Consider the following 15,912-nt stretch of genomic DNA (forward strand, 5'->3'; position numbering starts at 1 on the left):
CTTGTCACTCCCTAACCCTGTGTGTGGGAATTATATATGGAGCTATGTTTTCTGTGATAGGAAAATGACTTCCCCCCACCCATTAACAATGGCATAGTTCTCAAGTCATTAAACTTTAGAGACCTCTTTTCAGAAGTTAGCACGGGTTGTCTTCCTTCCTTCTCCTGACTCTTATTTTATCGGATGGGGTTAAGTCTGGCCTTTGAAGTGTTTATTTGTATAGGTAGAAACCATTTGAGATCCCAAGGGGCAGGATGAACCAGCTAGTGGGGAACAGTCAGTTTGCAGAAGGCACTTCAGGTGCATTGTGTGCCCCATTGTTGACATGCAACAGCTGTGCTCCAATCTCATTCAACGAAGTTGCATATATAGAAGTAGTTTAAAGAATTGGTTTAGGATCCATGGTTTTTTTGGGGGCTTTTATTTTGGTTTTTGGTTTTTCAAGACAGGGTTTCTCTGTGTAGTAGCTCTAGCTGTCCTGGAACTTGCTCTGTAGGTCATGCTGGCCTTGAACTCACAGAGATCACCTGCCTCTGCCTCCAGAGTGCTGGGATTAAAGGCATGCGCCACCAATGCCTGCTAGGATGCATGTTTTAAAATGTTATTTACAGCTTCATTTTAGTAGAAATTTCACTCCATAGGTAAAGTTGGACTTAGGATTATTCAGTTATATTATTGAAAGCTTCACATAAATTACTACCCATTGCCAAGAAAAACAAAGAATTACCTTTATTGTGGTGAGAAAGACTCAATATTGATGTTGAAAGTAAAATTGTCCTACCATGTGGGAAGTGAGGTGTGAGCAGTGCATTTCTTTCTTAGAATTGCAGAGCCAGTCGGGGTGAGGGTGGGGAGAGTGTTGAGAGGTGTGGTAGAGGTGTTGGAGAAAACACACAATGCTGACAAATTTCAGCTACCAGCAGGTCCTATGTAGTGAATATTGGAGGCTCTAAGGAGTTAGGATAAGTGTGCAGGACTGTAAGATCTAGAGTGCAAGCAGTTCGTTTGTAATTCACAGCCTACGAAAGCATAGTCTTGGGCCCCATTTGGGCAATAGAAATTATTAACATGAGGGTTGGGGAGATAGCTTGATTGGTAAAGTGCTCACTGTTGAAACATGAGTGCTGCAGTTCCATCTCCCCAGAACCCATGTAAAGTAGCCCGATGGAGCAGTGTGTACCCCGCCACCCTAGCACTGGGGAAGCAAAGGCAAGATCTGGGGCTTGCTTGGCTTCTAGTCTAGTCAATTTGGCAAATTCTAGATTCAAGGGAGAGAGTAATTGTAGACACCCATAGATACATGCGCACACACACATACATAGACAGACATGTACATACATAGAAGAAATTATGATCATGAAACAACCTGATTCTTGTTATCTGGTTGTCTGAATAGTGATTTAAGAATTCTTAATTTGTTGTATTTATATTAATCGATAATAATGCATTTAAATTTGTCATCTTGAATGAATTACATGTATAATGTAGCGCATGGTATCCATAAGCTGTTTACCAAATGTTTGCTTAGTGATTTTTGAATGAAAGCTTATTTTTCTTGAAATAATAATATGAACAGTTGTCACAAAATACAGGGTTTTGTTCAAATTATTTTTATGGCAAACTAGATATAAAGTCTCTTTTTATTTTATGTGTCTGAATGTTTTGCCTGCATATATATGTAAGTGTCCTGCCCTGAGTGGAGTGCATTCCTGGTACCCATGGAGGCCAGAAAAGGGTGCTAGATTCCCTGGCACTGGGGCTATAGACAGTTGTGAGCTGCCATTTGAGTGCTGGGACTTTAACTCCAGGGCCCTCTGCAATAGCAGTAAGAGCTCTTAACCACTGAGCATCTCTCTAGCTCTAGATATAAAAATCTTAATTTGTTATTTTGGATACTATTGTAGTTTTTTTTTTTTTTTTTTTTCTTTTTCCAATAGTGTTTCAGGGAGCCTAGGGACTATCCTCAAACTTGCTTATGTAGTTAAGAATGGCCTTGAACTGATCTCTTCCCTTCATGTACACATTCTGGGATTATAGGTGTACACCACCATGCTCAGCATTGTAATTTAACCCTTCAGTTAAAAATCCATTATGTCTTCAGTGGGATTTCTATTACTGTGACAAAACACCATGACAAAAAGCAACTTGGGGACAAAAGGTTTATCTTTACCTACATATTCTAAGTCATAGTCATTCAGGGCAGCTAAAGCAGGAGCTCAAACTGGGAAGGAACCTAGAGATAGGAGCTGATGCGAGGGCATGGAGGAGTGCTGCTTACTGGCTTGCTCCTCATGGTTTGCTCAGTCTGCTTGCTTATAGAACCAGGATTATCAGCCCAGGGGTATCATCACCCATAATGGGCTGGACCCTCCCATGTCAATCACTAAGTAAGAAAATGCCCAACAGCCAGATCTTACTTATGGAAGGTTATTTATTTATTTATTATGCATACAGTGCTCTGCCTGCTTATCAGAACAAGATATCACATTATAGATGGCTGTGAGCCACCATGTGGTTGCTGGGAGTTGAACTTAGGATTTCTGGAAAAGCAGCCAGTGTTCTTAACCTTTTAGCCATCTCTCCAGCCCTGGTGTTTTCTTAATTGAGGATCTTTCCTGCCAGATGATTCTAGATTGTATCAAGTTGACATAAAACTGGGCAGTACACATTGGTGAGTAGGCAGAGGCAAGTGGATTTCTGAATTTGAGGTGGATCTTTGAATTTGAGGCCAGCCTGTAGGGCAACCCCGTGTCTAAACAAATTAACAAAATCCCCAAGTCTATTTCTTGGAACAGATGAAGAGTTTCCCATTTAAACTCCAGAGAAAGCAATGATTTTTTTTTTTTTTTTTTTTTTTTTTTTGTTAATGAACTGGTTTTCACTGATTGATTAATGGGTTTTGATTCTGGTCTCCTCTAAGGATCAAAGAGCACCTACTTTTTAGGTAAAGCACTGTTGTCATGAGAATTAGGAGGAGTGGCTGAGTGGGCTGACAAATACTTACCAGAAGCTGAGGCAGGGGGATCATGAGTTGGAGAGAGCAGCTTGGGGTACATAGTGAGTTGAAGATAAGTCTGAGCTATACAAAGAAAGAAACAAAAAAGGAAAATTAGAGTGATTATAATCTAAAAATAGTGTGTTAGATACTGTGATTGAGCCTTCTCCTGGCTGGTCCCCACTGTTATCTGTAAATAAATGGAATAATAATTATGGCAGACCCATGAGTTCTCGGAAGTGCATTCATCTGACAGTTTACATGAGAGCTATGACGGCCTTGTCTCTGTTGGTTCTCTTCTTACCGTGGTCTACCTTTTGTTGTAGGGAGAAGAAGAATTTGAAATGCCCCAGCCTCCACATGGCCATGTGTTGCATCGTCACATGAGAACGATTCGTGAAGTCCGCACACTTGTCACCCGTGTCATCACAGATGTTTATTACGTGGATGGGACAGAAGTGGAAAGGAAAGTAACTGAGGTAACACCTGGGTCCACCTACGTCCTTCCTCCCCCTTCCCTTCCCTCCCTACACTTCCCCTTTCCTCCTCCAGTCCCTTCCCCTCCCCTCCATCTTTTCCTTCTTCCTGCCTCTTCTCTTCCCCTTTTCAGCCTTCACCCCTTTCCTGTGCCTGAGATCCACCTGCCTCTGCCTCCCCAGTGCTGGGATTAAAGGCGTGTCCTACCTTCCTGAGGCTCTTTCTCTCTCTCTCCTCTCTGGTCTTTCTCTGTTGTTTGAGACAGGGTTCTGTTCCTCTGTATGTATATCCCTGGCTGGCTGTCCTGGAACTCACTCTGTAGACCAGGCTGACCTTGAACTCACAGAGATGCACCTGCCTCTGCCTGAGTGCTGGGATTAAAGGCATGTGCCACCACTGCCCAGCTGGTTTGTTTCTTTAGACAAGGTTTTGCTTGTGAGGAGACTCAAGCCTCTTAACTTACGATGCAGCTGGTTTTGAACTTCATTTGGATCTTTCTGTCTCCACCTTAGTTTGTGTTATGACAAACCTGGGGCCACATGTGTGTGAGGGGAGCACTCTACCAACTGGAGCTACACCCCAACCCTGTGGATTGTTTTCATTTTGACATTTATTCATTTTGTGTGGGTGTGCTGGGTGTACAGTGGCCCATGTGTGGTGGTCAGAGACGGCTTTATCGGCTTTCTCCTTGCTTCATGTGGTCCTGGGTTATCAGACTTGGGTCACTAGACATATGATGAGCCATCTTGCTGTTGTGCTTCCCCCAACCCTGGATTATTAGAGGAGTAATCTTCCAGAAGGAATAAATAAAAGCCTGCTATTTGCTTACCTTATAGTATTGCATAAATGTGTGTGGTGGTTGTCTTTGTCGAGAGACTGGACTCGCTGAGAGGAGTCATCCTTTTCCACACCATGTCAGTTAGCACAAAGGTCTGTAAACATTCTAGATGAGGAAGACAACTATTGTGTAGCCCATTTCCCTCTGTTGTACCTGTTGAGGATGTGATAGCTTAGTCCCATACCCTTTCCCTACCATGCCTCGGGTCAGTTGCACTAGCTGCCACATAGCTGAGCTCTAGCTAGCAGCCGAGTGTGCATATAAGGGGAAGCCAGGTTGACATTTTTTGGTTTGTACCTATCAGAAATTCTTTGTTATTATTAATTTCTTTTGAGATAGGGTCTCATTATATAGCCTTGGTGATCTCTCTCCCCTCCCCCCATCTCTTCCTCCCTCTTTCCCTCCCTCTCCCTGGTACTTGGCATGTAGATCAGCTGACCTTGAACTAAAAGAGAGATTCACCTGGGATTAAAGGTGTGTGCCGCCACTTTCACTAGAATATGTGCCTCCTCTACCCATGCTGGATGGAGCTTGGAACTAATTGTGAAGGGACCAGTATCAGTTCAGGACCCCCAAGACCAAGTTCTCACCACAAAGGAGATTTATTTGTTCAGAGGGACAAAGGGCAGGGAATAAGAGTCAAAGACAGGAGACAGAGGACGAAGGGGAAGGGGTATTTATCCTGGAGGACAAAGGACTGCCTCTGGATAGAGAGAAAGAAACCCTGTGTTAGAATGGGGTGTTTACTTCTGATTGCAAATGTGAATTAGGACAGCCAAAGGAGGCTTTTGATTGCTGGATTTTAATACTTTGGTAGCTGGATCTTGGTAGTCAGCCTCAGGAGAAAGAAGTGGCAAAAAAGGAGAATAGACTTTGGTACTACCTTTAGAGAGAATGGGGAAGAAGGGCAGTTTGTAAACTCAGGCTTTACCACTGAGCTACATCCTCAGCTCCAATAATTTTTTTTGTCTTCATTTTAACAAACACAAATTTTCTATTTTCTTGATCACCTTCCCCCCCCCCCCCCAAGACAGGATTTCTTTGTATAGCCCTGGCTGCTTGGAACTCACTCTGTAGAACAGGTTAGCCTTGAACTCAGAGATCTTCTGCCTCCCAAATGCTGGGATTAGAGGTGTGCACCATCACCGCCTGGCTTCTTAGTCACTTATTAAAGGTAGTATAAAAGAACTAGTGTTAATGAGTTCTCCAGAATGGCTCCTGACCACTGCTTTTCACCATCCTCCTTAGCTCTCTTCTCTTTTACTGGGAAATGGCTTCTGCCTTCTGGGTTAAAATCATTGCTAGTAGTCAACACTTGTGAGCTTGCTCAGTAAAAAGACAGTTTACCATCATAAACCATAGAAAGTTTTCTGTCCTCTTAATTTTTTTGCTACATGTAACACATGTTAAATGTTTGGTTCAGTAGCTTTGAACAAGTTTATTTTTTAAAAAATTACTTATTTACTTAATTGATTTTGAGAAAGGGTCTTACTGTGTGTGTCCCTGGCTGGCCTGACACTTGAGATGTAGACCAGCTGGTCTCAAATGTGCAGTCCACCTGCCTTTGCTTCCAAGTGCTAGGATTAAAGGTGTGTGCCATCATACCTGGCTATGCTTTGAAAGTTTTTATGTAACCATGGCTCAGACAGATGGACTATTTGCATTGCTTTAGCACATTCCCTCCTGATTCCAGTGATGTTTCCTGCAGTTTCTAGGATTTGCCTGCCATCACTTAGTTTTATGTTAGCGTGGTTTCTTATAGCTTCTTGTCTGTTTCTTCTCTACAGGAGACTGAAGAACCAATCGTAGAATGTCAGGAATGTGAAACAGAGGTTTCCCCTTCCCAGACTGGAGGCTCCTCTGGAGACCTGGGGGACATCAGCTCCTTCTCTTCCAAAGCATCCAGCTCACATCACACATCAAGTGGGACAAGTCTCTCAGCTATGCACAGCAGTGGCAGCTCAGGGCGAGGAGCTGGGCCACTCAAAGGGAAAACTAGCGGGACAGAGCCTGCAGATTTTGTTTTACCCAGTTCCCGAGGAGGCCCAGGAAAACTGAGGTGCAGACATGGTTTCTAGTAGACCCTGCAGAGTTTGGGGAAGGAGTAATGGGGGATGTCCCACCTCAAGCCAGGATAAATCAGTGCTTCTTCCCCTCTGTTTGGGGCTGCTGGGGGAGAACCCTGTGGGCAAAGGAGCTCCTTAGGCAATGTTGGAGGTGCTCTATACATGTTTCTGCTGTCCCTATATTCTTCAGCTTATCTATATTTTGGTTGGGAATACAGGAGGTTGAAATGGGGCCCCATTGTGCTGTATCTACTTGGTCTTTGATCTACTCAATGGGTATCCAGAGCCTGAAGTAGAAGAGAAGGCAGGACAGAAATGGGTGTGGCATCTTAAATAGCAGCAGAAACTATGTCAGGGGAGAATAGACTTTCACACAGGAAAAGGTCCTTTTATCCCATTTCCCCCTTGCTCCCTTGCTGAGGTCTTATTGACTGGTATTGTGAACCAGCTTTCTTTTGCCCTGGTGGAGTAGCACAAATTGCTTGGCATATAGTTAGAAGGTCCTGGGAAGATGTTAAAGGATTCATTCATTAGCATCTGCTGTCAAACTAACCTGTGTTCATCCTCTAGTCCTAGAAAAGGGATCAATCAGACAGGGGCACCAGTGTGTGAAGAAGATGGTGATGCAGGCCTTGGCATCAGACAGGGAGGGAAGGCTCCAGTCACACCTCGTGGGCGTGGTCGAAGGGGCCGTCCACCTTCTCGAACCACTGGAACAAGGTACCTGGGTAATGTTGAAAATAAGGGGGAGTAGAGAGAAGAGATTATAGAGTACATAGAGTATCAGAGGGAGAGGATGGGCCCATACTGACTAAGGCCAATGAGATTGGGCTAATGCCTTTGGTGGGATTGCTAAAGAATGGGTTGACGAGATCTATATGTAAAACAGTGGGTTTGGTAGATAGGTCCTTTCTTGTTCTCACTTCCTTCTCTTATCTCTCATTAGAGAAGCAGTTGTATCTGGTCCGTTGGGCATAGAAGACATTTCACCTAGCATGTCACCAGATGACAAGTCCTTCACCCGAATTATGCCCCGTGTGCCAGACTCTACCAAACGAATGGATGCCAGTTCTACTGTTTTGAAGCGGAGTGATTCCCCAGAGATTCCTTTTCAAGTTGCTACTGGGTCTTCTGATGGCTTAGATGCCTCATCTCCAGGAAATAGCTTTGTGGGGCTCCGTGTTGTAGCCAAGTGGTCATCCAATGGCTACTTTTACTCTGGGAAAATCACACGGGATGTTGGAGCTGGGAAATATAAGCTGCTCTTCGATGATGGGTATGAATGTGATGTGCTGGGCAAAGACATTCTCCTTTGTGACCCCATACCTCTGGACACTGAAGTGACAGCCCTCTCAGAAGATGAGTATTTCAGTGCAGGTAATAAAGCAAGCAGAGTCCCTACTGATAGATACACTGTCCCTATTGGTCCATCCTGTCAGTAATCACCAAGACATTCCTCCCCTTACTGGATCTCTCAAGTCACAGATTCCACTGGCTGCCTTTGCCATTGACTTTTTTGTTTATGGCTTGGTTTTCAGTAAACATATTTAGGAATAATTATGGAATTAAATTTTGCCAGGTACAAAATGGTGTTAGGGTAGAGGATTCCTGTGTGTTCCTCACTTAGCATACCTTATGTGTAGCATTCTAAATTAGTCTGATATGTTTATCCAAACCAAGAAGCCAATCTTGATCCCTTACTATTAGCTCCAAACTTCATTTGGATTTTACTATCTTTTCTATAATGTCCTTTTTCTGTTTCAGAATCCAGTTGAGGATACCACATTACATTTAGTTACCATGTTTTGTTTGGTCTCCTCTGGTTTGTGGCAATTTCTATCTTTTGTTTTTCTATGACCTTGACAGTTTTGATGAATGATAGGTATTTTATAAAATGTCTCTCCAATCAGGTCTGATGTTTTCTAACTAGACTGGAATTCACTGTAAAGAATGTCATAGAGATGAAGTGCCCTTCCTATCATCTGTGGGGTTGAGGGAGGTACGTGGCATCACTGGTGATGTGAGTTTGTCACTAGGTAAGGTGGTCCTTCCCAGGCCTCCCCACTTCAGCATTAGTGTTTCCCCTTCTGTATTGTCTTCTTTCACTTCTGACTTTCAGACTCGCTGCCTACGTTGCTAAGAACTCAGCTGAAGACTGGGTGGTTTAACAGGAAGAAGCGTTAGCTCAGAGCACGCTGCATGTTGGTTGCTTTCTGGTTTAAAGAATGGTACCCTGCTTTGTTTTTTTCATGTCACTGCCTTTCTTTTTGTAGTAGCCAGTGTTGGTAACATGAGGGATTTGTGTGTACTCTTACTGTTTTACATTCTAATTCTGAGAATATATATAGTCCCTTCTTAGCTAATCTTTAGGGTACCTTTTGTGTCGACTGTTATTTAGAAACATTCTTTCTGGATACTGTGTTGAACATGCTTTTCTGTTCAGATCTTCCAGGCTTTCTTGTTCAGGGATTCTCAATTGCTGTTTGCACCCTTGTTTTCGGTGTTTGTGGAACTAATAGGTAACACTGTTGGCTGTGTGGCACAGTTAGTAGTAGTACATGGACTGGTAGCTCATGGTTTGTATGCATAATCTGCATGTGGTTTTCTTTTGAGTATAAAGCCATTTTAGAGGTTCACATTTGGCCCTTTGAAGGTATTTTCCTATCATGTGTAAATGTACATTAAAGGATGGGGATTCAGCCTTCTATTTCCTAAGGCTATTTACCAATGTCATACCTCACTGCTTCTAGTTATAGTGGCTCTTCCTTAGTGATGAGTCTTTTTGGCCTTGGGCTTGTAAATTTGAGGTGGTCTTCCTGATTTATTTGGTGATAGATTTAACTTAGGAGATGAGTAAAGAAAGTGATTCTATGGCAGAGTAGGAGGACTAGGATCTGCTTTCCCCTCCTTGATTTTCCCTGGTAGGAAGCTGGGTTCCTTAGCTCTTCATTAAAAATGAGCTAATGGTGACTGAAATGTTCCCTTCTGTTCATAGGAATGAAAAATTTCAGCAGTGATGTGCCTTTTTATGTCCTGTGTGAGATATATGCTGTTTATTGGTTGATAGAGAGGAAGGAGTGTTTTTTTGTTTTCATTTTTTTCCCCACAGAATTAGAAATAGATCTTGTACAATTGTTCCAAAACAGAACTAGGCCTAAGCTCAGGTCAGTTGAGTTCTACCCCAGTTTCCTTGTTTGCCCTGCACTGTGCTCCTAACCTAATAGCCATCCATGGTTATGCCTCAGTGCAGGAGGAGGAGGTCAGATAGAAGGAGCAGGGTTTTTTCTACTTTCTTTGCTGTCTCCATCCTGGCTCTGTTACACAATAGACAAGCATGTACATATATGTTCTCCTAGAACTGTCATTTTCACCTGTAATTTAGGACTATATGTCATTCTTCAAAGAAACTACAATAGGAAATTGCTACAAGGATTGCTAAGAAACCATAACATTCACTTCAGGGGTCCCATTTGAGCTGTTAACTTTATTGTATAACTAAAGGTTGCTTTCTCTCATAAAGCCTCGTCTAATCCCAGTGTAGTAGCTGTATGTCCCAAGTGTTGTAAACCATTTGGAATGGACAGCTAGAATTCTGTAAAGGCCTGATTCATTCTACTGTTGTTGATTCTGTTCCCTGCCTGTTGCAGGCCTGCTTTTGTAGCCCTTTTGAGGGTGCTAAGCAGCCTACAATTATGGTATCTTTTATGATGTCATCCCCAGGAGTGGTCAAAGGACACAGGAAGGAGTCTGGGGAGCTGTACTATAGCATTGAAAAGGAAGGCCAAAGGAAGTGGTATAAGCGGATGGCAGTCATCCTGTCCTTGGAGCAAGGAAACAGACTAAGAGAGCAATATGGGCTTGGCCCATATGAAGCTGTCACACCCCTCACAAAGGCAGCAGATATCAGCCTAGGTAAGACCTTTCTGGACAACTGCCTGCAGATCTGTACTTTGCTTAGAGAAGGGAGGACAGTTTCTAGAGCATCCAGGTTACCTGACTTGTCTTGTGATTTATTAGATGATGATGTAGTTTCCCAGAACTACAGCTATACTTGTTTTCTTCCAAGTAGCAAATGAGAAGTGTCTAGTTTTTTTGGTCTTCTTAGTTCTACAGGGGGGAGCAAAATGTCTCACTCATGGCAGTGATTAGAACATACAATGTATGGCTTAAAAGAGGTTCCTTGATTGTGGGAGTACAGTGCTTGATATCTGTGTCAGATTTAAGTTAAGACCATGGGATCTTAACAACCTTTGGCTTACCCATCAGATAATTTGGTGGAAGGAAAACGGAAACGTCGCAGTAACATCAGCTCCCCAGCCACTCCTACTGCCTCCAGCAGCAGCAGCAGCACAACACCCACCCGTAAAACCACAGAGAGTCCCCGTGCATCCACAGGAGTTCCATCAGGCAAAAGGAAACTCATTACTTCTGAAGAGGAACGGTCCCCTGCTAAGCGAGGCCGCAAGTCTGCCACCGTGAAACCTGGTAAGATGGGAGCACAGTACATGGGTGTTCTTTGTGTGTTGGTCAGACTGGAATCCACAAGCCTACAGGTGATACAGCTAGAAGCTCTGTTCCTAATCTGCCCAGCAGTGTAGACAGAAGGGCAAGACTATCACAGGTTCCTATGTGGGTTCTTTGGGGGAATATAAGTATGGAAGTTTCAGCAGACTCAAAATGGTGAAATTCCTCCTGTCCTTAGATCTTGTCCTCTGCCTGTGTCATCCATCTGCTTCTTGTGCTTGGGCTTTGCCATTTCCTAGTGAAAGGTTGTGCTTCAGCCTGAATCTCTATTCTCCCAGACCCACTCTTTTCCAATCACCTCTATTCAGTGTGAAGAAAATTCAGCCATTTGTTCATTATCTGCTGTGACCTAGACCTGGTTGTGGTAGCTTCTGTAGATAGAAGTAAAGTCCTGTCACTGTTGGGTAGGGCTCTCACAGGCTAGCTTGTTGGTGACAATCCACATTTCATTGCCTTGGCACCAGATCCTTTTTTTTTTTTTTTTTTTTTTTGAGTTGTGTTATCTGCTTACCCACCCAAATACCACTGTTGTGTATAGCTAACCCTTATTAAATATTTTGAGTGTGGTATGCGGCCCACGTGCTTACTCATATTCCCTCATATATAATCCCTTAAGGTATATGTGCTAGAATTAATTTTCCATATTTTTGAAGAATCTAAAAAAAGTTAGGCAACTTTCTCAATGTGACAGAATAAGATTTGGGCAAGCTTGACCCCAAAGTCCAGTGTCATACACACAGCATCCCTTCATCTGAGACTGTTCTTGATGTTGGTTTTATTTCAGGGAGGCATGCATGACCTGCTGTCATCTTAGCCTCCTAATGAACCTGACTCGGCTTCTTCAGTAGGTACCCATTTCCTTCTGGAGGACTTACTGGGCACATCTTAGCATGGGTGTTTTGGAATGGTGGCTCACTTACCTTCCCAGGTATTGAAGGGCATTTTGATGTGGACTCTGTGTAAAGACACCTTTTCACTCAGAAGTCACTTCACTATCCTGGTGAGAGTCCAAGATAGAATGGGACAGTTTTGTCTGTCCTTTAAAAGTTGCATCAAAATGTCACATTCTGGGGAAATCAGAGACCTGGGTGGTGAAAGTGGGTTGAAGACTTCCAAATACTATACTTTCCTGTTCTGGAGCCTTGGAAGTATTTGGTGTTATAGAAGTAGTACCAGTTGATTTCCATATATGAAAATAGCAGACTGCTCAATGTAATGGTCAAGTTAGATTTAAATGTTATTTTGTCTTAATTGTAAATTTGGTCTTAGGTTGTCGGCCATTTAGAATGATTGGCTGTATTAATGATCTTTTGGTCATAGCTCATCAGTCATGGCCTATCAAGTCATCCTTGGTGCTGGGCCTTTTGTCCAGGCAGTGGTCAGTGTATGTCATTTTAGTGCTTTGTCTTCCTAGGTACAGTGGGGGCAGAATTTGTGAGCCCTTGTGAGAGTGGAGACAACACAGCTGAACCTTCTGTCCTGGAAGAGCCAAGAGGGCCTTTGCCCCTCAATAAGACCTTGTTTCTGGGCTATGCCTTTCTCCTCACCATGGCCACAACCAACGATAAGCTGGCCAGCCGCTCTAAACTAATAGATGGTCCTACAGGAAGCAGTGAGGAAGAGGAGGGTAAGTTCCCGGGGGGCACTGATCCATGCACACTTTGTGGGGTAGTGAACCAGTGTTAACTGTGATTCTGGTCAAGGAAGTAAAATTCACTTGTCCCCTACTTCCGGTCTGTAGATCTTCACAAAATTCTTAGTGAGTGGTTCTCAACATAGTCTTGATAAGCAGCTGGTAGATTTTACATACTATATAGACACAGGCGCGCGCGCGCGCACACACACACACACACACACACACACACTGTATATATATATATAGTTGGGGAAAAATTAGCTTCTAGGTCCTTTCGATTTTTTTTTTGGGGGGGGGGGTTCGAGACAGGGTCTCTCTCTGTAGCTTTGTAGACCAGGTTGACCTGGAACTCAGAGAAGGTCCACCTGCCTCTGCCTCCCCAGTGCTGGAACTAAAGGCATGCACTACCACACCTGGCTCTAAAATAAGTTCTTATGCCACATGTATGTGGCATCTATTACTCTGTGTTTAGGTGTCTGTAGTTGGGTGGGGTAAAATGTATTTCAAAGGTCCGACAAATAAGTGGTATAGGAGACACTGTGTAGATCAAATGTATACAATGAGTGACAGTAGTCTGTCTCCAAATGCCTGTCCAAGCTAAGAACTAGATGGAATGTTGTATTGAAAGTTAAAGTTTTGACTAATGTTGAGTCTTACAGGAAGGAACCAAAATAAGGGAATATGATTGTCATAAAATGGTACAACTGAAGATGTGTGATGACTAACTACTCACCAGTTATAGCCATATGTACATATGTATAGGACTTGGGAAGCATGACCAGGGAGCTACATTTAAGATTATGATTTGGAAGCTGCATATGCAAAATCTGAGCTGCTCTGGTGGCGGTTAGCTAGGCTATGAGAATGGCTGAAGTTCGAATCACATAAAACCCAGACAGGTGCCATAGAAGAAAAAGTATGCAAGCAGTGACCTAGCCTGATGTCAGTATTAGCAGTCCCTTGAGAATTCCCTGCAGCAGTCTGTCATTATGTTAAAGATGATTCTTTCTTTGCCTTATTTTTGCTTTAACAACCTAGACTTCACAAGGCAGTTCCATATAGGCCTTTGTTACTTGGTGCTATATAGCTCAGAAAGCTGACTATGAACAATGGGGGATACAGGCTGTTCAGTTCCTCAAGTTAATCTGTGTGCCTGTCTAAACCCTAATAGATAGCTGCAGAAAAGAAAGGGAAGCAGTTATAAATAAGTATTAAAGTAGCACTAAGAAACCAACTATTGTTCTTAAATAATTCTTGAATAATCTTGGTTGTTTCTTTTATATATAGAATTTTTAGAAATTCCTCCTTTCAACAAGCAGTATACAGAATGCCAGCTTCGAGCAGGAGCTGGGTATATCCTTGAAGACTTCAATGAAGCCCAGGTAAGAATATTTTTTTTTTTTTTTTTTGCTGTACACTTTCTATATTGAGAAAAGGTCCAAGAGGGGTGGCAGAGGTTGGCTCAATTCTGGGGTACTGTCCCACTATGCCACCTCAGTACAGAATTTTTGTTGTACACAAGGAAGAGAAGCAAAACCTGGGGTTAGGTGGTAGTGGCTCTGTTGAGAGAGCAACAGATTGAACTTATATAATAGAAAGCCTATTGATGCTGATTCCTTGGCCTGGAAGGTTGGGTACCTGGTGTACCTTGAGATTTAGGCTGTAGGTGAGGTAGGGAAAATGTCTCAGAAAGCAGTTTTGGGCTTCTCAGTGAGCAACACAGCCTTAGGTACAAAAACAGATTAGATGGTATTTTTAATTTCCATATAGGAAGTCTGCACATCTGCTCTAGAGGGCTTATCAGGTGTAGCTAATAAGGAATGGTTTCCCTAGACACCACCAGACCTGTCAGCTGGGCTCCTTTTCTTCTAGTGTAACACAGCCTACCAGTGTCTCCTAATTGCTGATCAGCATTGTCGAACTCGGAAGTACTTCCTGTGCCTTGCCAGTGGAATTCCTTGTGTGTCTCATGTCTGGGTCCATGACAGTTGCCATGCCAACCAGCTCCAAAACTACCGTAATTACCTGCTGCCTGCTGGGTATAGTCTTGAGGAGCAGAGAATTCTGGATTGGTGAGTGTTTGATAGCCCATCTAGAGCTGAGAAGATAATCTAGTTGGGAAGAAGTGTTAGTCTACAGACATTTCAGTTTCTACTAAGAATTTGAAATAATAGTGGTAGTCAAGTGCTTCTACATTGGCTAGGAACCTTCTGAAGACGTGGAAATTAGGGTCAGTATCCCCTATTAGGGGAAGCATTGCAATTCAAAATAACTTTCAACCATTAAACTTACAGAGTACATACCTCATCAGAAGAGAGGCAGGGCTTGTTCCAGTACATGGCCTAGTTAGGAAAGCATTCAGATGTGAGATGTGCAGGCATTCTTTGCAGATGATCTAGATGGTTAGATATGATGGGTCCTACTGAGGTTCTTCCCAGTTCCCAAACACTGTCTCCAACTCCTTTGTAGGCAACCTCGTGAAAACCCTTTCCAGAATCTGAAGGTACTCTTGGTGTCAGATCAACAACAGAACTTCCTGGAGCTCTGGTCTGAGATCCTTATGACTGGAGGGGCAGCCTCCGTGAAGCAGCACCATTCAAGTGCCCATAACAAAGGTACCTGGAAAGCGTGTGTTCATTGTCATTCCAGGGATGTCCTTAGACTCAACAGCTATTAGCCTGTGTGTTCCAAGTGCCACCTTCAAAAAGGATGGGTTGGTGTAAGTAAAGGACAAAGCTGTCCCTGCTTCTATAGTCTCCAGTGGCATTTCTATTCAGTAGTTCTACAAGGTCAGTAAGTAGTGATTGCACTTTTATTTTAGGTTATGAACGTACAGTATCTGTAAAAGAGGGCGTTAGTAGGGAATACTGGCTAGAAGGCACACCTGTTTTTTTAAACAAGAGCTAAACTGAGTGTTCTTTCCTCGTTCACTTCTCCCTACTTCTTGCAGACATTGCTTTAGGGGTATTTGATGTGGTGGTGACAGACCCCTCATGCCCAGCCTCGGTGCTCAAGTGTGCTGAAGCCTTGCAGCTGCCTGTGGTGTCACAAGAGTGGGTGATCCAGTGCCTCATTGTTGGGGAGAGAATTGGATTCAAGCAGCATCCAAAATATAAACATGATTATGTTTCTCACTAAAGATACCTGGTCTTACTGATTTTATTCCTGCTATTGTGGAGATTGTGTTTTAAGTGTTTTAATCAGGTTTTACGTGTGTCTTGTGTGTAATTGTATTCTTTGCATGGATCTTGTACATAGTTTTATTTGCTGGACTTTTATGATAAAATAAATGTTGACTCTTTGGTTGTAGTAACTGAGATTTCTTTATCTGTTTCTTTGAGCTTCATCTCAGAACATAGGATCTCTGAAGTTTTCA

General features: G+C 43.0%; 1 protein-coding gene across 2 annotated transcripts in view; it reads left to right on the top strand.

The window, feature by feature from the left end:
- Positions 1-15,853, top strand: part of Tp53bp1 (tumor protein p53 binding protein 1) — an 86,537-nt gene extending 70,684 nt beyond the window's left edge. For both annotated transcript variants that reach the window (XM_051183595.1, XM_051183596.1), the window contains 11 exons: positions 3,322-3,474; positions 6,098-6,369; positions 6,947-7,096; positions 7,323-7,753; positions 10,097-10,288; positions 10,643-10,861; positions 12,315-12,527; positions 13,824-13,918; positions 14,409-14,608; positions 15,006-15,151; positions 15,487-15,853. In XM_051183595.1, coding sequence (XP_051039552.1) covers positions 3,322-3,474; positions 6,098-6,369; positions 6,947-7,096; positions 7,323-7,753; positions 10,097-10,288; positions 10,643-10,861; positions 12,315-12,527; positions 13,824-13,918; positions 14,409-14,608; positions 15,006-15,151; positions 15,487-15,674 — 2,259 coding nt within the window. In that variant the 3' untranslated portion in view covers positions 15,675-15,853. The remainder of the gene's footprint in view (positions 1-3,321; positions 3,475-6,097; positions 6,370-6,946; positions 7,097-7,322; positions 7,754-10,096; positions 10,289-10,642; positions 10,862-12,314; positions 12,528-13,823; positions 13,919-14,408; positions 14,609-15,005; positions 15,152-15,486) is intronic.
- Positions 15,854-15,912: the final 59 nt, after the last annotated feature.

The sequence above is a fragment of the Phodopus roborovskii genome, unplaced genomic scaffold, assembly GCF_943737965.1.
Source record: "Phodopus roborovskii unplaced genomic scaffold, PHOROB, whole genome shotgun sequence".
In the NCBI taxonomy this organism is placed as follows: Eukaryota; Metazoa; Chordata; class Mammalia; order Rodentia; family Cricetidae; genus Phodopus; species Phodopus roborovskii.